At 40.6% G+C, this 25,756-nt stretch overlaps 1 protein-coding gene across 2 annotated transcripts in view; it reads left to right on the forward strand.

The window, feature by feature from the left end:
• The window catches only part of SYT1 (synaptotagmin 1), a 361,363-nt gene that overhangs the window by 252,138 nt on the left and 83,469 nt on the right, over positions 1–25,756 (forward strand). For both annotated transcript variants that reach the window (XM_074573925.1, XM_074573914.1), the window contains exon 5: positions 12,753–12,937. In XM_074573925.1, the coding sequence (XP_074430026.1) occupies positions 12,753–12,937 (185 nt within the window). The remainder of the gene's footprint in view (positions 1–12,752; positions 12,938–25,756) is intronic.

Here is a 25,756-nt window from a genome sequence, read left to right on the forward strand (position 1 = left end):
AAACTTGGATGCCCAGCATTTGCCAAAAGCATTTTGGAGAGAATTGTGACCTTACCTCAATGAAGCAAAATTTCAACTTTTCTATTTACAGAGACCAGAAAAAAGCCTCAGAGTTCTTGGCCTAAAAAAGATAGTCTTCCTTCTTAGGGAGCATAACTCCAGATTTGATTAGATCTATTAATGAGGTCAAATGATGCTTTTAGGCTGGTAGCTAATGTAAACTAAATCTATTTATCACTTTGGCAGTGGTTGCTGCAACAAAGTTAATGACCATTACAGCATTTCTAGTTAGCCAATCAGGAATGGTGCTTTTTGTGCAAAAAGGCAGAAGTTAGTAATCAATCATCATCATCCTCATCATAATAGTGCTGCTAAATGAGCTTCTGAAAAAGAAGAGCAACACGGCTATTAACCTTAACCGTACCTTGAAAATGGATTTCTTCCTACAAAGGCCGCTACTGATATGTGGGTTGCAGCCTTGATAGCTTCTTGCAGAATAAAGGAGGTCAAAATACTAGGCAAGGGCACAACCCATATTTAGATTCTTTGCTTCAGTCTTTTAAAATAAAACTGAACGCTTAAAAAGAGAAAGGTCAAAGCCTGCTGTTTTTTTAAATAGCAAGTGAAAACAAGATTTTGTTCGAAGGACTTGAGTTGCATACAGTCAGTGAATAATCAAATTAAATTTCTTTTTTCTGTATTAGCAGTGTAAATGCCTAATAACGTACAGATTCCACAAAACTGTATCTTTATAATATCTTCTCATACACATCTTCATAGTGACAGCCATGTGCTGGCAGAACAGAGCAGACTGCTGCAAAAGCTGTCGCGCATATTCATACCAGTGGTGCTTTCTTGGGAAGTTTGGCTTGCCGGGGAAGAAGCGAGGGGAGTTATCTTCTGTGGTGCTTGCTGAGGCAGAGGTGAGGCGTGCCGTGAGAATGGGTCTCTTTTTCCATCCCAGCACGGGGACGAGCCTTGGGATAGCTGGGCTGTTGGTACCTACTCCCTCGAAATTTGCAAAGCTGGTATAAATGTGCTGACCGGCACCTCTGCTTAATAGATAGAGGTCATGAAAACATTTTAGTTTGAATGCCTGGGGCAAGCCTGGGACCATTCAATCCTTCGGCACACACCCCCAGGCAGTGTGGCAGAACAGCTCGCCTAGCTGCCCTGGCCTGCCAGGAGTGCATCATATACCAGTGCAGCAGAGCACGCACCATTATGCCCCCAACCCCACGAACCAGTGTCACCCATATAAGTTCTCGAAACACCTGCAGCATGGGTGGTTTACTCTCTGCCCTTTCCTGAGCTGAGCAGAGTGCCACAGCCAGGACAGAGGTGCCTGCCAGGAATGTTCTCCCGCATACCCCTGCACAACTGAATCGATAGACAATTTGAGGTCCCTTGGAAAAATGCGTACATACAGCTATAACCAGCCTTGCTTAGTCCCATTGAGGTGAGCAGAGCCAGCCGGGGGTGGAATAGCGTGGTCTCAACACCTGCGCCCTGCTCTGGCACACTCTATGACTGACACATAGTATGAGCCCTTGCCTGCGTATGGTGCATCCGATCAGGCATTGCTGGCCATGCACCAAGACGCAGGTGCACGCTAGGATTACCTACCAACCCTAACATCCAGTTGTATCCATATTTGAGAGCACACTGGACCAACAAAGTGTGTCGTATTGACGATCTCTGTGAACACGCACATGGCTCATGCTGGTCGTGCCTGCCGACAACTGCACATAAATATTACACGGCTATTCTTGGTGTTACAGACACCCTAGAAACAAAGGTGACAGACCATTTGGGATGTTTCAGACGTGGTGACTAGGGATAGGGAATTTCGTTTCACACTGAGGGTTCAGCATGCAAGTACTAGCCATACAACCATTTTTGCAAAAAATAAACAAGACTGTGTGGTCTAAAGAATTATTGAATGTCCCAATTTTTTAATTGGGGCATTCATGTTAAAAGCTGTCAGCTGGAATCCCAGAGCAAGCCATGGCTGAAATCTGATTTGTCCGGGGCTGACTGCGGTTGTCTCAGTAACTCAGTTAGCTCAGGCAGTCCTTTTGGAGTGTCCCAGACAAAGACTGTCTTGGGTTTTTTTGTGTCCTCTTTTTCAGGGCCGTGTCTTAGCCATAACTTTGGCCACCGGTGAGTTATGGAGGTGCCAAGCTGGCTGTCTGGGTTCCCTCCAGAAAGAGGGCGTTCGTGTCCTTGGTGGACAGGATCCTAGGAGGATCTTGTTGAGGTGATAGAAGGGGCATTTAGCAAGGGCTGTGCACAAGGGAGCACGAGGCGATGTGCTTGGACAGGCTGGACCTGGTAGTGTACCAGCCTGGTGCATTCTCGTGGGCTGATGGGTGGACAAGGGCACAGCTCTCGTGAGCAGTCACTTACACCAAGATGGGCACGTACCCACCACACAGACTTGGGACCTTAGTGCTGTAAAGCCTCTCAGGCAAGGCTGTCTTTTTATTTCATCTGTGTGCAGTCTAATCTGGTGAGGCATTTCTTCTGAGTCGGTGCCGTTAGGCACTACCCACACACAAATGAGTGTCTATTAATAATGATAATATTTAATGAAAGAATCTTGTTCAAAGTTTTATCTCTACATTTAAAGTAGCAGATCAAGAAATACAGATACTCAGTTGATTTCACTGGGTATATGCTATTGCCCAGCAAAAGAAATATGCTTTTACAGATACATTCCTGTCACAGAAAGAAATATGTATTCTCATATGAGAAGTACTGTCTTTGTACTGCAGTTGGCCTAAATTACAGTAAAAATATGTGTTTTTTAAAAGCTTTAATTCTAGCTGGAAGAAAGAGATTGGTTTTTGTTTGCTGCTTGGTTGTTTTGATAATTGATTTATCATTACCACAGCTATGCAATTAATTTTTTTTAAAATCATTCTTGACATTGAACATATGAAAAAGTTCCTGAACCTATTAGAATAGCCTTTTGTACTGCTTACTATACATAAGTATGCAAATGCTTTCCTGTTGAAGCAATAAAAAAACTGAGAAACACCAACAAAGGCTTTTATGTCTGAAAGTGTTAATAATTTTTAGAAATTAATTGTTCCCCTGATTCTTAACTGCAGAATACATATATTTCTTGAATAAGTGGATGGCAGATACAATGCGTATATATAAAATGCATATATATATATATATATATTTAGTATGTTCAATGCTGTAGGTGATTCTTTTTAACCTGTCTTTATCTTTGCTATCAGAGGGGGAAAAACAAGTTCATCCCAGGCCTTTTCAAGGGCTGGATAAAAGCAGATATACAAACCTGCTCAGGATCTGTTCAAAGTCAATAATATGGCTCTACTGGGCTGTGTAATGGATAGAGGCAAAAGATCAAGTCCTAAGGGAAATGGTGTCATTCTTTTTATGAACGGAAAGGTTGTGGTTATTTACAAGTTAGAAATACTTTACATTTTGACATTTGGTCTTTTTTCACATGGAGACACAGTAGATTTCACGGAGAATTTCACCAAAAATTTTAATAAGTTAGCAAATGAAAATCTGAACTGGCAACAAGGCTGAGAAACAGGAGGATTGTTTCAATGGGTAAATTCATCAGTTTGGTATACACGAGGAGTAAATTCTGTTTACTCTGTGCTGTCTCATACTTGAGTGATTTGTCTGAGCGTATGGACTCTGGATACAATATTGCTGGTTGGATAATAAAATGGCAGGAGTCAGGAAAAAAAAAAAAAGATCCTTTTTAAAGCTTAAAATAAGAAGTGAAAAATTGTTACCAAAGTAGCACATCATGACAAATGAAACTTAAGTCTCCTGGTTTATGCTTCAGCTCTATGGGGATAAACAAAATTAAGTTTTAAGGTCCCAAACAGTCTTCAAGCCTGGAACGCTTTCAGAGCACAGCTTGTCATTACGTTCTCCATGGGACAGTAATTACCCTGCTGACGGTAACTGTTCCACACCAGGGTAGGAAGTGCAGTGTTTCAGTCCTTCTTTTCAGCAGCATCACTGTTCCGTATGAGACGGCCATGCAGAAAATCTGGAAGCTGTCTTCTGACTTGCTGCTTAGGAAGAAGCAGAGTGAAGGAGGTGCCCTACCGGCTGAGAGAGGCTCCTGGTGCTTCAGTAACTGAGGTGCCAGTGAGATGTGCTGGAAAGATTACAGCCTTCAGGGGCCTGGCGCTGGGACACGGGACGTGGGACACCTCTGATGTATGCTTGTCTCTGGTGTCACACAGGGCACGATGCTAGTGATTTAGTGTGCTGGAGGGGTTCCTTCTGGATGTGAGTTTGTGTTGCCTCAATAGTACTGGGAGCCACCAGAGTGGCGCTTGAGGTGCTTCCTGTGGTCTGAGGTTGACACTGCACCCCAGGCTGCCATCTGGTGCGCTTGGTTGCAACATGCACATGGCATCGTCCAGCACTTAGCTCCCTACCCTTGCGGGGTGCGTGCCTGGGACCTGCAGCTTACATGAACCTCGCTGCTGGCAAAGACATAGCAGGGACTTGTGGTCCTGGAAATGTGCTCACAGCAAATGAAGGCCCTGTTGTCTCCTGTGCACTGCACCAGCCAGTAATGTAGACCAGTGCTCCCACGGTGTCTTCTGTATGATGCTCACCAAAGTCATTTTGTTCGGTATGTAGTAATGTCTGCATCTCTGCAGTTCAGCTATTATTACCTACCACCTAAGACACTTTGTGATCTACTGATGAAAAGTGCTATATGCGAGCCATTTTTATTTGAGACCTTCAAGATGAATATTAAATCTCAGTAAGGAATAAAACTGGTTATTACTTTCAGTGGGAACTTAGTGTATTACTCCAATGATTGCTAGTTCTTTTAGTAGTAGCTGTTCTCCTTTAAACCCCAAGCTATCATGTAATAGCATCCTGTGTTAAGTTTGTATATGTTAACAGATCATTGGCTTACAAACAGGTATAGTTACTATAAGTTCTTCTTGTCAGAAATCACAATTCAGTTCCTTTTTTTAAAGAACTTTACCCCTGCATCGTATTTTATTAAAAAATGTGCCAAATTAACTTTTTTCCTCCTTGCCAATGGAGTTTTTTACCTAGTTTTGGAACTTATAACATTCAGCATGTACTGTACATGAATAATTCTGCTGTGCAAGAAATGTGATCCCTGTTTTGAAAATTGTAATACAACCCTGTTCCTCATATTTGCAGGGCAAACTTTGTAAATGTGACACAAATACATTCCCAAGTATTCAAAAACTGAGAAGGAAGATAAAACAAAACCCAGTGTTCATTGCATACAATGGATGAAATCCACTAAGAAAATCAAATATGCATAGGCATAATTGATTTTTTCCCATCATTCTCATTACTTTTGAGTCTTATTCTCTTGATTTCTTAGTCCTGGGATTGGTATGACCGAGTATTTTGTCCCTCTGAAAATTCCAGTTCAAACTCAGAGGGTGATGGGGTTTTTTACATTTTTTCTTTCTTTCAGACTATCAGTTGAAGTTTGAAGTGCAACATATTGTTTATGTCACAGGAAAAGTGAAATGTGTTTTAACCACTAAATACAATTGTCCACATGATAGAAAGCAGTCATTTCAAGCTTCTGCAGATTTGTTCATCAGAGTTGAATATTAGCCCCATGGGTTGTTTTGTCCCTTCTCAGGAAACTATATGGCCTCAGCTGGTGTTGGTACATAGAGTTTTTGGAAAGCCTTCAGCAAACCTGTCTGGCTTCCAGGTCTGCTTGGAGGCTCCAGCTTTCTTCATCTTCCCCAGCTGCTCAGTGTGCCCAGTGCTCTCGCTGGCAATTATCTAAAGCCTGAATTCATTTATTTTATTTTAAAAGCTTTATGGCAGCAGGTATATGAAATGATAGGAAGCGTCAGTCTAAAAATATTATCTACTTGATTAGAAAGCATCTTCCACCAAAGTCTTTCCTTTTCCTACTCTGTTTTCTCTAGTAAGTGACCTAGAGGTTTTGCCAGAAAGGGGAGTCTGTTTTATTTGTCACACTGGCCAGCGTTGCGGTCCTTCACAAGGGACACACTGCGCAGCAGGGAGCTGGGCTGCTGGTTCTTCCTCTGGGCCATTGCGCGCCAAGTGAGGGAATATCATCCTTTCATGGAGGGCAACGGAAGAAACAGCTGTATTTGCTGGAGGAAGGTGGAGGCAGGAGCAGGCAGGAGGGCTGGGAGCTGTGAGAGGAGAGCCGGCAGCCCCACAGAAGCATGGCGGTGCTGGGAAGGGCAGCCAGCACCAGAGACCACAGGAGGGACCTTCCCAAGGAGCCATGTGGCCACCAGGGAGGCTGTGCAACGGTGGCTCAGGTGAAAATGAGCCCAAGAGAGAAACCCCAAGCAGCAGTGACACAGCCGGCAGAGGGGAGGTCTGTGTTAACTCTGTTTTGCTCATATTCTGTTTCATTTTGATTCAGGAGGGGAATGGGCAGGTTAACAGAGGAGCTATTTTCATTTTAGTATTTATACAGATGAAACCTGACATTCGAGTTTGAAGGCCTTTGGGATCTCCCTGAGGTACTTCCTTCAAGGAGACATCTCAGCAGGTCCGCTTCCTCGCTCTGGCTGCCTCACCATCCCGTTTCACCCGGAAACTCCCCTGCCTTGCTTTCTCACCCATGTGTCTCGAGAGATGAGGGGCGGAGGAGCTGATGAGACTGAGCAGTGAGGAGCTGGGGGAGAAAGGGAGCAAAACACATTGGAAAGAAGGAGAGAGAGATAGCAACAGAGACAGAAATAGTTCTGCTCTCCAGAAAGAAGATGTGCGGTTGGGTAGATGTGTTTTACCATGACAGAGAGCCTATCACATATCCTAAAAGATGAATTAATACCAGCAATACTAAACATAAATGACCTGCAAATTCCAACGGCAGGTGTGGGTTCGCCTTCAGGTAAATATTTTAGTCACGTTACGCATTTTGACTTCCAGCTTTCAGGGCATACAGTAGGCACATCAGGTTCTCAAGCAGCCCAAGCACCTCGGCTAAATTTGTAGCCATATCCAGCATTACTGCTAAATTCAATGTCGGTTTATTTGCAAAGACTGGAATGTTCAGTCATCCAAAGTTTGCATAATTTTGCATGATAATGTCTAACAAAGAAGCTACAGGCAGGAGTATATTCAATGAGTGAAGCCAATCTGATCAGTGCACTTTCACAGACTGTTTTGCGTGTGGGGAACTTTCACTGTCAAAACACACATCTCTTAGCTCAGTTAAAGCTTCAGTAACTTCCATAAACTATTCATGGAGATAGTGTTAAGCAACTGCACACGCTCAAAAGATGGGGGGGGGGGGGGGGATGCCAGCATGAGAGTATTCATTAATATCTGTAGTAATGGTTCCTTCTAGTGATAGGTCAAAGGTGATGGGTTAAAGGTAGACTCATTAACCTGAATCACATAAAAAATCTGTCATAGATGTAAGAAAGTGAAAATAATGTTTTGCAAACATGCTATTAAAGCAAGACATCGTACATAAGAGTGTTTGGGGTAGAAATGTAGCTGTATAAGCCCAGTAGGCTTATTTAAATACTAGCCTAGAAGGCTAGTATTTAAATCATCTGTATTTGTATGTATTTGCAGTTTTTCTCTTCCTCTTTTACAAGGTATTTTTCCATATATCAGCATTTCCTTTTCTTTGTATTGATCACCTTTGTATTCCTTCTGCTGTGAATAGTGGTATCTATTATCTGGATCCTTGCTCTCTGTACATTTTCTTTAAGTAACTTCTAATGAAAGTCAAATTGATTCCCAGAACGCGGCCCCTGGGGAGTTTCTATACAGAAAGTCTGAATATGGCTACATATGGGTTTTGCTTTCTGATTAGAAACTGAGTGCAAAAAGCCAAGATAAAACTATGGTTTAGTAAATGAAAACTGCCAGTGCGCTCATGTTCAGGCTACCAGAGCTTTAGGTTAATGCAGTGTGCTTCACATCTTCACTATTTGGCAGTCGCAGCTTCCTGTTAAGTATCATGCCCCCTGTGAAACATAGATTATTAATATTTATTTATCACTTCCGACATGCCACAGGCCTCCTTTGCAGAATAATATGGAAGCTGCCGTCATCTGATAGTCCGTTGCTGTCACAGTTTAAATGGGGCTGCTTAATTGCTTAATTGGGCGTTGTCAGTGGACAGCATTTTTGGTATGGAAGTCTTCACTTTTTAATTCAGCTCCTCTCTTCAGTTCTTCCTTGACCTTCCCTCTCTTTGGGTTCTAAGTTAATAAAGTTTCCTCTGACGTTGCACACAGAAAGGGAAGAAAATTATTAGGATGAAGGATTTTATTCTATTTTACAGACTGTAGCATTTCGATGCTGTTACACGTTTTGTGACTTCTCTCTTACTGTCTTCCTCTGGAGTCAAATGTCCTCCAAGGCATCTGATAATTTTAGACCATCTAACTGGAATGTCAGTTTTAGACCCAAGGCCTGTACCTCTCCAAGCATTTTGTGTAAGGCCAAGTAAGGATATCTTTGTATAAAGGACATAATTTGTAGCTCATCCTTTCCTTTGAATCTAGCACATTCAGTGGAACAAGATTTAATGACAGGTTGGGACACCAGCTATAGTTAGTGCAGCACAGTAGAAGCAGATGAGTGGAGTGAAGCAGGCAGTCCTGAGGACCCAGACCCACACTGCAAACTTCGTGGGGATGATGCTTCGATTTAGGTTTGCTCCTGTGGGCCAAGTGCCGTTTGCAGTTGGAGCACCATTAGGTGAGCTCTTGGAGCATATATTCCCATTTGGCCCGCCCAGATCGCTGCGTAACATGAGTCCAAGCACAGGATATGGGTATGTTCTGGAGATCTGCTTCATAAATGCACTCCTAACCCTAAACTAAAATGATAATATAAGCACACCGCAGCTGCTGTATTTGTGAAATGCTACAAATGCACCAAATGACCCACAGTGGGCACACAACCCTGGCTGGCATTTGTGGTAGGAAGCAACAGAGAGGGATGAGAGAGAGCTCACAAATCCTTTAGCTGCATCCATGTCTGACTGATGTTCAGCATGAGTGAAGGATGCAAAATCGGTACCCAAAACGCCTCTATTATCAACACAATCCGAGAGCTTACTCTTTTCAGTGCCCTGCTATTGCTCGTAAGCGAGCCATGTGTTTCATTTTCTGTACACTCTCCTTTTACAGATAGGCTTCATTCCTGCATTTCTGAGTAAAGTCCTAGAGCATACCCTGTTTGGATTGGATCAAGAAGACTGATGCAAGACCTTATTTACTAACTAGGCTACTCAGCAGATCCCCTCCTATAGATTTGTCTTTAAGAGCCTTGTAGAATCACCGAATCGTGTAGTGATTTGTGAGAGCTTCTTCAAAATAAGTATTCTGAATTTGCCTACAGGGGCAGAACAAAGAAAATAGCACTGAAATACCAGAAAGTTCACACATGTATTATTTGTTCTTAAACCAGTAGCTTTTCATTGATCGCATAGGTAGGTATTGCTTGTTTCAAAGCACCCCCTTGTGCAGGCACTGGGTAAGACAAGTTGCACAAGAAGCTTCTGGCTCAATAACACCTCAATCACTTGGTCAGGTTTGCATTTTTAATGTCACCCACCCTTCTTCGTCTGCCACAGAGGTCTTTTGTTCAATGGATCATGTCTGAAAACCTCCTGAGATTTCAAGTTGTGCTACTAAACCTGATCAAACTGATTTAATATAGATGGAGGTAGTCTTCAACCTGTTGTCCATTTAAACACTAGAAAAATGAAATTATTTAAAAATTTTGCATATGTGTGGGGAAAGTCCAACAGGAATTAACCAATATAAATCTCCAAAGTGAGCCACTGTGCAAAACCAAGAACACTCATATACTGTCAGTAAGGTTTTTGTAAGTATTATTCAGTTGGTAAAAAAGGCTGAAAAATTAAAGGTTGTAGACTTGAGTCTTCCAAAGTGATTAGTGACTTCAGTCATTTCGTTCTGGCCTGTCCACCTTGAGATAGAAAACTAATTCTTAGAAACTTATCTTTTTCTGGAATTCAAGCTCCTCTGGCAGTGTCATGACTTGGGGAGCACAAATATGAAAATCTTCAAAGTCTTTAGTAATTTTGGAAAATCTGTTCTGTATTGTGTAAAATGATTAGCATTTAAAAATATTTAAATAATGTTTTTGAAAGGAAACAAAAGCTTTGAAGACAATGATTATGTTTCACTTGTCTTAAATCTAACATGCACATCCACTGCCAGCAATGTTTGATTGGGTGATCTCTGTCAATGGCAATGTTCAGATGAGCAATCTCCTTGACAGACGTAGTACACTTTTATTGAGAGAAAAATCCATTCCTTTCTGCTTTTTCAGACTTGAATGTTGAAGTTGTTTTGTAAATGTCCAGATTTTGGGTTACCCCAATTTTTCTTCCGTTATTGCTTATGCTTTCTTTAATAAAAAAAGAAGCATGTTTTCTTTGAAGAGATAAATATGGATTTCTGTATAATTCTTGGTGTCTCAGATATTAATTTGATGATCATTTAATTGCATCACAAGAGCTATTGGGTGAAATTAAATTACAAACAGATGAGAGCAGACAATGCATTATAAAAAGAAAAAAAAAAAAGCTGAGGTATCTGCAAGTGTTTCAAATGCTCCCCAAGGCACCCTACATTGTTCATGCTCCAGAGAACCAAGGCAGCAGTGCCAGGATACCACTTTACACAACGGTTTCAGCACAAAGGAACATGACTTCTACTACCTACACAAGCTTTTTCATCCGTAGGATGCATATATCCTACTAACGCCCACATTCCCTGTCTCCTCAGTTCCTTGGTTCTCCCAGCTTACCCGCATTTGATGTGTCCCTCCTCTCTTTCCTCCCACGGTGCCATCCTGCTGGCAGAACCCCACCCCCTATTCTTGCTGCTCCCCATATTCGCTGGCATCATGCTTCAAGCACTGCTGACAAGGCAGCAAAAAATAGCTGATAGATTTGGGCACAGCATTCATTTCATATTGACATAACTCCTGTAGGTTAGCTCAGATATAAAGTATAGCGTTACGTAAATACCGTTTCAGATGCTAAGTGTCTAACAGACCAAGTACACGTGTGAAGTTTAGCGTTTGAGAAGAACACACGTAGCGTGTGAAAGGCAATCATTTTACATTGGTGAATGCTGGATGAAAAAAAAAATTAAAAATTTGTAGGCGCGTCAGTTGTGTTACAAAGTGTTACCACACCAGATTTGAAGACAAAATGGAATCATTAATGCATGAAATACAGATTTTAAGTTATGATAAGTGCAGATCTAATGCAACTTTAGCTGCAGAATTGCTGCTGCTGACGCCATAAAATACATGCCATAAACAGCTGTTAATCTGTTCACTGTTTATCTTTTAACATTCATTTGTTTAGTAATCAGTTCTCATTTGTTCTACATATGGTACAGCTTCCCTTTTATAGCAGCTGCATTTAATGAACAGTTGGAGGCACAAAAGTATTAAGAAATTATTGTTTGACTGTTTTTCTGCATTATTTTTGTATCTGTCACCAAGGGCATTTGAATAAAAGTTAGAAATATGGTCATTAAATTTAAAGTGAGGAAGGTGTAGGTGCTTTGTCCTCTTCCTGAACGGTAATTTGTAGTGGAAGTTCCTGTGACCATGCTTCACACTCTGCTTAGCTCCTTTAAGCAATTAATTTTCTCTATTTATACTGTCCGTTCCCTTCTGTGATTCACTGACGTCAACATGTCAAATTTGATTCACTCTTCAGTTTTGCTCTGTATCATATTAGAGACCTTTAGGTAATGCACTGAGAGAGTATCTTGCAGACCTGATAGACTGAGTGCATTTCGAGATTTTTAGCAAAGGACGGTTTACAAGATTTAAAGTTTCATCAGGTGTTCTGGTTAAATGTGGGCAGCCGTGTTCATTAAAGCTGATTTGTATGAAGATAGTTCCTTCCTGGAGTACTTGTGTTTAAGTGTCACCTTAAGTTCTTTTTTCCAAAATTCTGATCTTTAACAAGACCATTTTATCATAGTAAGTGTTCTCTGTTATTTATTCATGCTTGAGCCATGTCCAGCATCCTGGACTGAATGAATAAACAGAACATATACTTTTCTTTATAGGAAAGTATAGATGAGAATATAGCTATGTACTGAAACTTCGCTAGCGTTAGGGTGTGATGACAAATAGAACCGATGCCCTTGGATTGGACAGTCCTTTGTCCTTGGTCAGTCTTTACTGGTGACCTTGACCTGCATCTGTTGCGAGGAGCCTGGCAAGTACAGCGGTGGGCAGAGGAGAAGGGCTGTTCACTAAAGCTGACTGCTTGCATCGAACGCCGTTCCGGAAAAGGGAGATTCCCAGTCAGTTCCACCCGATTCAGCCACAATGCCAGGTGGGTTGGGGAGATGATTAAAGAAAGAAGCAAGTAATTGCCTAAATGTGCCGAGCATTTTACAGATTTGCACAGTGTAAATATTTTGGACATATCATTTTCAGATGGTGGATTAATCAAAATAGCTGCAAGTGAGTTTGATATGTGTCACCAGGCATGTAAATAGATAGATGTGTTAAATTGGCATTGTGTGTGCAAATGCTCAGTTGGGAGAAATATACAAATGATGACAGGATATTTTAAAAAGGATTTCAGGTATTTCTGCGAGGCGTTTTCGTTGAAAAAGGCTTAGCTGTGAGAGAAATGTGCTTGTTTCTAAGTTTAACCCTACTAACAGTTTACCGCCTTCTTTTTGTGTGTGTTTCTTTTTCTCTTCCAGTGCCACCTTGGGCCTTAATAGCCATAGCCATAGTTGCAGTCCTATTAATCCTTACCTGCTGCTTTTGTCTCTGTAAGAAATGCTTGTTCAAAAAGAAGAACAAGAAGAAGGGAAAGGAGAAGGGAGGGAAGAATGCTATTAACATGAAAGATGTTAAAGATTTAGGGAAAACCATGAAAGACCAGGTAAAGTACCTCTCCTTTTCTTGAACTCTTGAGTTGCATTTGAAGATTTCTGTATGATATTTCCACAAAAAGTTCTGCTTGTTGCCTCAGTAGTGGCTCTGTGAAGAGGGGACTGATTGGCAGCATGTTCTTGGTGGTATCACAAAAGATGAATCTGGTTGTGGCATCACTTTATCAAGCAGTCAGCCAATTTCCCTGCTCTGCTAAAAAAAAAAAATGAATGGGCATATATTGACTCATCTGGAAGGGAAAAGTTTATTGAGAGTGTCTTGGTTGTCCCAAAAATGAAGCAAATGTGCACAATTTTCACTGTCCTTTTTCAAGACTTCGACCAGGACCTAGTACAGTGTATATCTTTCTAGCAGTGTTTCTGAGCTTACATGATAAACAAAAGTAGCTCTGAACTCTAAATCCCTTTTTATCCCCAAAAGCAAAAGTTCAGCAGAGAAAGAAACAACAGTATAGAAGAAAAAATGAGAAGGATAGAAACAAGGGAAAACAACCAAAAAGGAAGAGCACAGGGGCATTCAACACGATGATGTTGGGAGAATTCATTTTGTAGTACAGAGGAGGAGGTTAAAGATAACAGGCCATACTTGTAACTGTAAGTCAACTGAATAACTTGGAGAAAAAGATTAGCATAATGCCCTTTGAGCAGCATCATTTTCATAAGGGCAGAAAAACTTGTCCTTCAGATCAGCTTCATGCAAGAGAAGCAGAAGGACCTAATCCTCAGGGCCACAGAGCTGATTAATTTATTCCTGAAAAAAAAAATAAAGCTTTTTTTAACAGGGTTTTTATATTGTCTGTTCTGGAGCAAACTGTTGAGAATAAGCAGAAGAATGGGGAAATAAATGTGAAGTATTCACGTGTCCTCACTGTGTTGCCAGATTTCATAAGCTAAGAAAATAAAGGGCGGTATTTTTCAAACAGAAAGTACTGAAGAAGTTTAGAGAACTGCTTTGCAAAATGTCTTCAGTAGGAACCAATAACTGTAAAGATATTTCATGGTCAAGTCTGTGTTCCAAGACCCCTGGTAAGGTTAAGCCAGAGCAGTCCAGGAGTGCTTATCCAGCCAAAGACAGAGGATAAAACCATGGTCGGGAATGAGCAGTTCCTTCCACAAGTTGGAATCTAGTATATGAAGAAAGCTGGGCTGAAGGCAGGTTGAGTAGAAGTACAAGCCAAAGCTGGAAACCTGAGGACTCTGGACAGCTGATCAGGAACAAGATCCAAGAAGAGAAGACTAGAGCACAGTAGCTAAGAAGCCCATAGTCAGTCCAGCATAAGTGGTGAGATGCCAATGTACAGTGATGGAGCAGCCACCAATGTGGCTCATCAACCAGTCTTAAGAGTCCTTGAACAAGTTAGCATGCTTCTCCAGGCACATGAGACATGATGGGGGAAGAGCAAAATCAGGAGAGTGGATGAGGAAGCCTTACGAGTCTGATGACCAAGTGCAACTGGATCACCTGAGTGGAGTCTGAAAAAAGCTCAGATAAGGAGAGGAAAATACTGGATGAGTTTCAAAGGTACAGAGCTATGAGAGCTATTTCCAGTTTCCATTATCAGCCAAGAGGACACCTTTTGTCATAGTTGCTCAGTAGATGGTAGGGCAAGAAAATAACTGAAGATCCAGTTGTTTTATTCCTGTTCATGCTACTAAATTGCAGTAGGCACTACTAAAATCTTGATTCATTAGACAGTAGTTAACAGTTCTAGTCAATACATTGCACCAACAAAATAAGCCTTGGCATGATCTGACACAACCCGTTTTGGTTCTCAGAGCATAAGTACACATTACATGCTTACAGCTAATGAAGTTCACAGCAATTGCCCATCCTAGGTATACTTCTGTGTCTACACGCTAGTAGGCAATGCAAAGCAGATTTCTCTACAGCCATCCCAGATTGCTTTACCGCAACTAACAGAGTCCTTCACAGGTGCAAAGATTGAATGACGGGAGACCCTTGCATCCACATTGCAAGTGGAGCACTTTAGATAGTGTCCTGGTGCACAGCTTCAACCTTGGTTCCACCTGGAGAGAAGTTACTTCATGTGCCACACTGGTCGTGCAGACACAAAACAAATTCACAACTGAAAACAACCTCATCAGTACACAAAATCCCTAATGTAGATGCAGCTATTCCAAGGTTAGGAAGATGAGTGAAGCCGAGTTCAAACAACAACAGAGCAGAAATTTTGAGTTCACCCTTGAAAAAGAATTTATGCTCATTTTGTTTTCTCCATATGATGAATGTGAAACAACCCCCTTTTCTTTAAGCACTTTGATTAAGCATTTGTAGATTTCCTGTATTTGATTTATGGACTTTGTTCTTGGCTATTAATACTAAGTAATTGTGAGATATTTCCCCCTCAGCAATGCATGGAAAATCAGATCACCAGTTGTTGGGCTACTGCTAGCCAACTTCCTCCCATTGAACCAATAATAATTTGGAAGAACTTTTTGATTATGCTTGTGGAAAAATTCCTTGAGATGTTTGTTATGTTCTACCAATGACAACAAACCGAATACTTTGTTCTAGGACAAATAATGTGCAATTTGTTGATTGATATTTATGTGGAATTTGTTGCATATTGTGTAAGGCCATTGTTGTATTTACAATATATTATTAAGTGTTTTTAATTATATTCAGTAGGACCGGGACAAATGACCATGGACTCTTGGAAAAAAATATTTTAAATGCAAAATTGCATTATGTGATTAATATTGAGTTTCATTTCTGTCTTCTTCATGGGAAAAATTGATAAAAAGCTGAATCATGCATATCATGTTTACAAAGAGAGCTCAAACTTTGAAACGTTGCACAGATGGGTATTTTAAGAAGATTCCATTCAAAATATTCTGTATAGTTATTTAAACATACTTTTGCCGAAATATTTTGGGATTTAACCAATATGTTTTGTTTTGCACAGTTAAACCTAAGGAGGGTAGATTCTCACTTGAGAAATGTAAATGTTAGACCTTTAATAACTCTCCAGCCAAGCTTCCTCTTCACTATCTGGGATTTCAGAAACAAGCTACTTAAATTAGCCCCTTAGATTTGTACTTATCAGTCTAAAAGCGTACAGATTTTAAGTCCTTGGCATTCAATAGTTTTTCCCAACTTAATTCCTAATTTGTGAAATCTTAGCTGTCTTTTCCTTTCTTTTTTTTTTCCAGTATGACTAACTGTTTATTCCGACAGTTTATTCTTGAATTACCAGTGCAAGTTTTAATACACCTAGCTGAACTCAATGCAATGCTAAGTGTAGAATATTTCCGTTACGAGGGTTGAACCACTTTAGGGTCTCTGGCATAAAACAGAAAGGGGAAAAACAAAAATGCCTTTTAGCTCTTCAAAAGAAGCAAATTTTAATGTTAAAAGAAAAGTAATTGAAGATCAAGATGTAAATCTAATGCCATTATGAAGGGCAACATACAATACCAATGTTGTCAAAAATCCAAAAAGCTTAGTTCAGTCATTGTTAGGCCTGAACCTGCAAGTGCTAATTACCTGCTGCCTTCAGCTGGGAGTGCATAATAGCAGTTGATGTGCACTTGGCGTCTTGCAAGATCCTAGTTCCCTAGGCACACAAAACTTGAAAGGGAGTAGCGTTTGGTAAATTCAAAGTATCAGCCTCTGGAAATACAATTTCCATTTTACTCTGGTTTTGTTTGTCAAAGAGAACTTCTGACCTCCACGTACTCATGCTGACCTGCAGATCCGTGCCAAATCATTACAGAGCCATATAGCTTGACATAGTTTAAGATGCTTTTGACATAGAGACTCAGTCAGATCAATAGTCATCCTTGATAACTAGATATTACCGAAAGTGAAATAAAATTTTGGTGTCCCTGAGAAGATTTGTGCTTCAAAATGTCCGCTTTCCTGAACACAACTTCTGGTATGATATTTCAAATGAGAAACTGTTTATGAAATAATGGCGATTATGAACAAATATAGTTGAGGTAAAGTGGGAGAAGTGTTGAAAATAAGCTTAGGGTTTCAGTCCAGAAACTCATTTCCATTGCAGGCAATGCTTACTTTTTCAAGTAGAGCATACAACTCCACCAAGTGCCACTGGGAGGATTAGATTCCTTCTAGGGGAGGCAAACCATTAATTAATGTACTACTGCAAAAAGGTCATTTCTCCGTGGTTTTTACTAATGTTTGTGTGTGGATGTTTTAATTTTTATTTCTTCCTTCTATGTCCTCCTTGTCTATGTTGTGTCTCATGACTGTTCTGGATTGTCACTTGCGGTAGGTTTATTTTGCTCTTTGGACGCACCTAGTCTAAGGCTCTGATACATATAGTCTTCTGACAGCTCTGGCTCCTCAGCTGAGATTTATATGTAGTAGCTTTGATACACACATCAAGAGGCTGAACTAAATTGATTGAGTATTTTTTTGGTTGGGTATATATTTGGGGGGAGGCTAGAGGAAGGCAAAAAAAAGGGGTTGTCATTCTTTTGGTAGTTAAACTATTAAGTCAAACTGTACTAGAAAGCTCAAGTTTAAAATTGATAGGCGCATACAAATAACTTGCTAATTTTATTTCCTTTTTGTATAAATGTCAGCATATCGAAAGTAGACGAAAGCAGTATGTATTTTTAATGTCTTAGTTTCTAAGTGTTGCTAAAATGATTGGTACCTGATGAAACTTGCTGTGGGCTGTCGCATCATCTCAGTACAGTGCCCACGCTTTAAGTTCTTAATGCTCCGTACAAAACTCTTTTAAGTGCTCTTACTCCAGATTTCGGTTGGTGTTTTTATGAGATCTTCCCATCACAGTTTTCATCTTTATAACTTTCCAGTCTCTGTCATGCCCCTAATTGCTCCCACTACTTTTTTCTTCAGGGAAAAAAAAAAGCCCCCAAACACCCAGGTCCAGAGACACTATAGTAGATGATGATTTATTGGGTCTGAATTTAATGCATTGGTACAAAAAAAATTTTTACTTAAGCTCAGCCTGTAGGCTGAGGAAAGGAATAGACGTAATCATTCCAGTCATGAACAGCAGCACTGAAAAATTACTAAAATTTAGCCCTATTGCTTGGAGAATAATTGTTACGGTGGTCTGAACATTTTATTAGGTCACAAAGCATTTGCAGACAAGGAGATTTAATAGCTCCGTCCTTTCTCATTGCATCAGGCTAAAACACTGTCACTAGTGAAAGATTTTTGGCTTACAGTGAATGTGTCTTTTAGGTGAAATAGGAGTTTTGGGATCGCGTATGCGTACTACACCCTGGAGTATGAGTAGTATATTCTTAGCTCTGCTACTGACTTACTGTGGCCTTCAGTCAGCCACCTGACTTCTCTGTATGTTTTTTTTTTCTTTACATAGCCCTTTCTTTCACATCAGGGTCATGTACTAACTTAATCAAAATATTCTGATTAATGTTCATGTATTAATAGAGGTGAAGTATCAGGGCATTATAAAGTAATATGATATTGAGAGCTGCAATTGCATCTAACCAAACTTCAACATATAATGGTTTTCTTAGAATATTTCACTTTATGATTTTAGCTGTTGAACAGTAAACACCCTTGCCCTCATGGAGACAAAATACTGCAGGAACAAAATTTTTAATATTAGGTAGCCCCAAAATATTTCAAAAAGTAGTGTGTATTGACGTGGCAGCATGAAGACAATAGCCAAAATGAAGTCGGTAAAATCCACACTGACATCCAGAGAGGCTGGATTTCACTTGAAGGAACCCAAACCTTTATTGCCAGAAATAATCCAAGAGGACCTTTTGAGGGACGGGACCTCAAAAAACCTGGCAGTGGTCTTTTCTTCTGCAGTGATCGCTCATGTGATTGTTTGTTTTCCCAGTTGAATGCCTAGAGAATAGCAAGTGTATTTATTCCATGATGCCACCTGTCTTGGTCTCAGCATGCTGATTCCCGTTTATTGGCGTCTTCAGGCTATGGTGACGCTAATGCTCACCATGGCTTAGACGGTATGTGCTGCAGCGCCATTACAGTGCAGTAAATTAGTCGGAAACAATGGGGAAAAGTCTGTCTTAGAAAACAAGACCAATAACTATACTGTGGCAGCCAAAATGGATTGACTAAGTCCCGTTTGCACATTAATTCAACCTCAGGCTTGACCAGTCATCCTGCTTTTTTACCTGCCTCAGAAACCAACATGCAGGGTGCATTAAACTTCTTGAAAAATGTGAAAATAACATGTTTATGAAGATACAATGTCATAGATGAATGTTTGTGTTCTGCAAGGTTTTCTGCAAAACTCTTTTGTAACTTAGATTTATACTAGACTTCAGAACCTGAAAATATGGAAGCAACAGCTGGGAGCCACAAGGCTGGGCTTATTTCCATATTGTCTCTTCTTTTCAGTCACTCCTAAGAAGATATAGGAGCTTGCTTTGTGTGCTTCCTCAGTTTCTTCTACCTCCTTCGTTTAAAAATACTTTTCCTGTAAAATAGTTCATTTACTTTTTTGGTAACCTATTGTACTGTTAGCATGATATGAAGATATAGATCCTACTCGTTTTATTACAAGTCTCGTTTTCTATACTGGAGGTCTTGCCACTGGAAGCTTCCATTATCAAGGACATTTCTTTCTTGTGTTCTCTTGATTAACAGACCAAATTTTTAATTCTTTATTCGAGACCACAGTCTACAGGTTCTGGTGTCTAGGTGGTGTCTAGGAAGTACACAATTATTGCCCAAATTAAGTGATCTGAATCACACTCTTGAGACATTTACCTGTATCCACTGATTACATGGAGAGCCAAACTCTTATACTAAGTGTCTAAAGCTAGTGGGTATGAATAACGTATAACAGGAACAGCAGTTCATATCAATGAGGTATACATTTCAAATCCTATTGGGAATATTTAATTGTTTACTTTTTAAGGAAAGGCATTGATTCTTTACAAGATGATGAATAACAAATATGAATAGCGAAATAACCTTCAAGCATGAGAATACCAGATACTTGATAAAGCCCTATTTAGAGGATGGTCAGAGGGGGATCTTATCTCTTTTTGAGCACCTGAGCCAAAAGAACAGTTCTTTGCCAACTTCTTCTCCATACATCAAAGTGGCACCCAATAAATCATGTCTGCCTATATTCAGGTTAATTTTCACTGTTAAATAGATGTAGTCCTAATTATATCGTATGACAAGTTTTTCAAACAGAAATAACTGTAGTACTGGGAGTGGTCCTCCCATGTTGAGGAGCCAGCTCTGCCCCAAAGCGCGCTTCCGTCTGGCCCGCTGCCATTCATTTGGGGAGGATGAAGAACAATTGATTGAGCAGCACGCGCTGGCCAAACAGCCTAAAGCTGCCTCCTACTCACAGCCTGCTGCTTCGCGCAGCCGAGCCCTGCCGTATGGGAAGCGGGGGCAGAGCAGGCTAGCGTACTTGCAAGAGCGCTTGCTTCTTTTTGTTCATGTGCATGGGCCCTGCCTTCAAAGCAGAGCCCTGACCCACGGGGCGAACATCCAAAATAGGCCCCCAAGCTGAGATTGGCCACATCTTTTTTCAGCACATAAACACTGGCTATGAAAAAAACAGGTTGATTTGGGGGCTTAACCGCTCCAGCTTGGAGGTATGTATTCATATTTTACATTGAACACCTCCAGCATTTGCTGTATTCTTCTATTGCACTAGAATAAGTTGGTATTTTAGTACCCAAGTAATGCAGCGAGCTCTTAAGCCGAACATGATGACCTCATGTCATCGACCTCCTAAAGAAAGAAAGCCCTTTGAATAATCCAACAGACCATTTAAAACCTGGATAACAAGCAAGGAAGTAATGTCAAGGCATCGCGTGCTGGACACAGCAGGGTCTTGCTCATTCTGTGCATCGGTGTGGCCCACTGCTGGTGTGTGAGGCCAACACTCTTACAGCAGTAATGGCAAAGTAGATTTCACAATGACCAAAGCCTGGCTCAGCCACTGGAAGCCCATGCGCAACACGCTCTTTAAATTAATTCATGGAGAGAAAGCAGATGCTGAAAGAATGAAATGTTGCCTTTCCTTCTGAGGGACTCTGATAGAGAATGTGCTACAATTGCAGGCTTTTCTGCTTTGTGCTAGGGAATCAGCCAGGAATTTTTAAAGGCTTTTCTTTTCCCCTGGGATAAAAATTGGCCAGGTCAGAATTATGGTGTTTGTGAATGTGAAAGAAATTGATAAGAGGTGCACCACCATTAGTGGAAATGCAGCCATTCCTAGGTGCGGAGGAAAAATTGCCTTTCTGATAAATTCATTGTTGGACATGGCACAGAACATTCTCGCTACAAAACAATATTGTTTTCTTCCATTGAGCTCAGCAGGCATTGCACAAGCCTGAGGACTGGGCATCATTCACACGTTAAAAAAATATCCCCTTCACCATGTGAACAAAAGGAATGATTGATGGGGCAGGAGGAGACGGAACTCGGGACGGCAGCATGCACTGTGCAGCAAATAAACTTACAGGCTGCAGTCAGCGTTATGTTTTCCTTCCTAACGTCTCTGCTTCTTGCTTACTGGCAACTTGTTTCCTTAAAAGTGAGGCCATAGGCCATCCTGTGAATAGAAGGAGCCCTAAAAACAGACCATGAAAGTGTTTCTTTACATATGACAGTGAAAGACACTTTGCTGGCAGTCCTAAATAGCTCGTGGCATGAAGTAGGCAATAACAATGAGACAGGAAGATAACTGAGATCAAAATCAATGATCAAAATACACCTTCATGGGTCTTTGCATCCTCCTGGTGATGCAGACGTGGTTGTGGCCTCTGCCTCGCTGTATAGGAGGCAAGGAAGTACACTTGCTCCCCCAGCAGCTTTGTTACCTGAGTCCTGCGTCCTGCTTTCCTGGAGCTTCTGCACATGTGGAGTCTGGAGGCAACCAGAAGACCAGCTGTGAGAAATCCCTCGCAGACCCTCTCGATTTCTACACATAGTTTTGGGAGGGATTAAATGGAAGTGTGCATAAAGCTGGTTTAATCCCCAAAATCTCTTGTGGTTTGTGGTGGACAGTAATGGGATAAACCCAGTGACAGGGTGCAGGGCTTTTGGTCGAACAGAGCTGGAAGCAAGGGATGTTCACAGTATCAGGAGGGCAGCGTCACCGCAGAGAGGCTTTTGTCAGCTGCGGGGGTGGGAGGGGAAGGAAGCCCAGGAAATGTAAAAGCCCACTGCAAGGTGTGGAGTTGCCAGAACTACAATTACAAGCAGTTTTGGTTTTTTCTTTCCTTTTTTTATACAAAAGATGAAACTACAAAAAATTTGAAAATGAAGCATTTTCTTTAACAACACAGAAGAAAAGAGGAGACTGTAAAACCACTCTTAATTATGTTTCGGAAGTGAAGAAAAAACCAGCAGATTGAACTGTGGATCCCAGATTGCTGTAATGTAGCCCTGTTTGTTGCAGGAACCACTACAGAGTAGATGAGCTTGAAAACAACTAACTAAAAAGAAAACCCTAGTGCCATATGTAGATTTATGTCTGCACCCCTGGTTAAAACTAGTTGCACAGGTCATTCAAATTAAATGAGAGGTTGCTCAAAAATTCATTTTGTCTTCCGGGTCTAAGAAACATATATTGTATATTGTGTGGCTCTTAAGGTCCCTAGCACAATGTAACTTCTCCTGCTTGCTGATTTCATTAGATGTGGATGTACATCTTGCAGTGGTTGTATTGGATTAACACTTTTTTGCACATTCCCACACCTGCTTACATGGAAGCCTACATTTTTCAGATACTTATACACATGTAAGAGCATATGGAGGTTTCGTTCTTGTGTATTTCTGCATATGTTACGCAGAAATGAAGAAACCACTTGAGTGAACTCCACAGTCATCCCATGCTAGAAAAAATAAATCTGGTCTCCAGCACAATGTAATAATGCATTTCTATGCTGTGTATTTCACAGAAAAGGCTTTTAAAATGTCATGGAATTAAAAGAAATATTAGGAAAGGAAAGGCTTATATTCCTCTGCGTCTAAATCCAGGCTTTCTGATCACCGTTGTGTCAGTTGAAGAGGCTTGAGGGAAAAGCTGGCTTATAATTAAAAATATTTTATTGTGTATAAACCCAATAAAATATAGCTGCTTATTTTAATTGATTGTAGCAATACAACAGTAATATCCAATATAGTGTGCTATAAATTGAGGGTTGCAGTACTATTCCATTAAATATTGATCTCTCAGAGAATCTCAATACAAAATGAAAATCCCTACGGGGTGTTTCAAGTACTTTGAAGCAATCCAATTCTTCTTCCTCTTTGGAACTCAGCAGCTGCATCAAACATGAGAAACTTCTGTGCTTCCTTTGACTGAGCTCCTTGAAGCACTGGCCTCTCGTTTGAAAGCAAATAAATACCTCTCTTGATGGTAAAAACTAGTATGTACAGACTGCTGTAGAGGTAATACTTTGTCATTTCTTCCCTCCCCCCATGCCGTGACCTTGGCCAAATCCGAACACTGTCTCATTCTTAGTGTCTCTTAGTGCTTCATTGTTTCTGAGTCAAGGTCAAGAAGAATCATATAGCTCTTCATCTGATGGGAGTAACGTGCAATGTTTTCCATCTCTCCTGGGCAATAGCTTTCACCTTCCAATAGACCTCTCATAACCTGTGGAGAAGAGTTTCCCAGTCGTGCAGTGTTTTCTGCCTGCACTTCAAAACTCCCTTGCAAAACGGACATTAGCTTCTCATTATATTTTCCATAGTTATAGTAAGAACTTTTTCACATTGAGTTACCCACAGCTCTGGCATCTCCCGGATTGATCAGCTATGCAGAAGAGTATATAATTTTTCTAGAGAGAGTATGAATATGTAACTATTGCCTTGATGCAATAATTACAAATTCCTCATACGTGGAAATTAGCATGTAAGTTTCTTTTTGCATCCTCCCTTTTATTCCTGAGGAATGGCTGTAGGATGGTTCCTCTCAAACAAAATCCAGGTCAAAAGTAGGTGGTACAGCAGAAAGTCCAGTACTTATGCCAGAAATAGTGATATATCGGCGCTGTTTATCACTCTTCTATCATGGAGTTCTCTGCTAGGGCACTACTGAGATGATTTAGAGCAGTGGGTCTTGGAGTTAACATCCCACTCTGAGTTACTGCTGCCTGTTGTCTCCAGGCTCAGATAAATGTGATTGCTTTCATTGGACTGAGTCACTTTTTTTTTTTTTTTTTTCCCTTGATCACAAAACCTCAAGCTTATTTTTAACGCCAACAAAAGCAAGGTGTTTGGCATAATCACACCACCCCGTACCCTGAAAGTCCTGTGTATGGTCCTGCAGGGGCTGTGCCTCAGACTGGCTTTGCTCCAACACTATCTTCTTGCCATTGAACCTGTCACTATTGAAGTGTCACACCTGTTGTTGTACTAATAAAAATGTTGTGCTACAGCCAGGGAGCTCACTAACAGCTCAGCGATTAAAATGTCTCAAAATAATTTTCATTTCGGGCAGGTCAGCCTTTCCAAATAGATATGGTTTAGTTCAAAAAGTATTACTCTTCCAACATCACAGGTGATTCTCATCCACTGTCAACCTTTCCCACCAATCTCATCCAGGAACACTGTGATTTATGTTCCTAGTAAAGAGTCCATCATTCACTAACATTCAGATATTTAACTCTAACCCGGCTCCTCAGCTTGCATAAATCAATGTTGTTGCATTGATTTCAGTTGAGCTATGCCAGCTGAATTTCTAGCTTATTTCAAGAAGTAGAGAAATAATTGCTTAATACTGTGCAGTTTTGAGTCTGACCTTTTGAATTTAGATCTGGCTTCTGAAAAATAACATTTTCTATCTCAGAGATCAATCTTCCCTCATACCACACCCATGCAACTGTTGATTGACCCCCACTGCCTTCATGGCTGAGTGAGAACGTTAATGCTTTCACGTTCTTTCTTTCACCAACCGCCATCAACCATGAGCACGGCTACTTTTCAGCCTCGCTGTCTCTTTGGATAGAGAGCTCCAGCTGCAACCTGTTGTTTATATATGCTGTAGGTTTCTTCAGGCCACCTCACATCGTGAAAAAAGAAAGCACATAAAAAAATCTTAATCTTGCACTTAGAAGTCTGTTTCTGCAAGCAGAAGCTCCATATAGAAGGAACCATATAGAAGCCCCCAGATAGGGCTCTTATAGATAAGCATACTGTTGAATATAACATGCAGATAACAAATCCGGATGGATGCTCAGTACTGATTCCTTATTTTCATATTTTCCACGATTTTTCACTATTTGTCTCCTCACTTCTGCCCATTTTTCATTTCTTACTCAGGTAAGAATCTGCTGGAATAAAATCTACATAGTTAGTTATGGTCCATATGGTTTAATAATTGTATGAATTCCCTTTTGCACAGTGCAAATACTTCTGCTTTCTGGTACAGAAAAAAAAATTGATTACATCATTTAGTATTTTAATTATGTATAAAATCTAAGATAACTGCTGTGTCCTTTAAAAATAGCAGGTTTTATGCAATAGACAAAGCTGTAAGCAGTTCTGTATTTCTTTATTTTTGTATTTCTTTCTAAGCAAACTAATACCGACTTTCAATCAATTTGGTTCAGCCAAGCTTTATAGCGAGAATGAATAAAAAGGAAATTGGTCTTGGGAGGGAGGGAAAAGGAGGAACATGCATTTGCTAATGGCATGGTGAAAACTTTGCTTCCATATTCATTCTAAATAAACATGAGAAATGTTTGGCATATGATTGTAGGAAGAACTCATCCACAGCACACGCTCTTTATCATAGTAATCCTACAGAAATGTGTTGCCAATTGCAAACAATGCACAGCATGCACAACCAGGTTTGAGGTTGCCAAGA

The sequence above is a fragment of the Larus michahellis genome, chromosome 1 (genome assembly GCF_964199755.1).
Source record: "Larus michahellis chromosome 1, bLarMic1.1, whole genome shotgun sequence".
In the NCBI taxonomy this organism is placed as follows: domain Eukaryota; kingdom Metazoa; phylum Chordata; class Aves; order Charadriiformes; family Laridae; genus Larus; species Larus michahellis.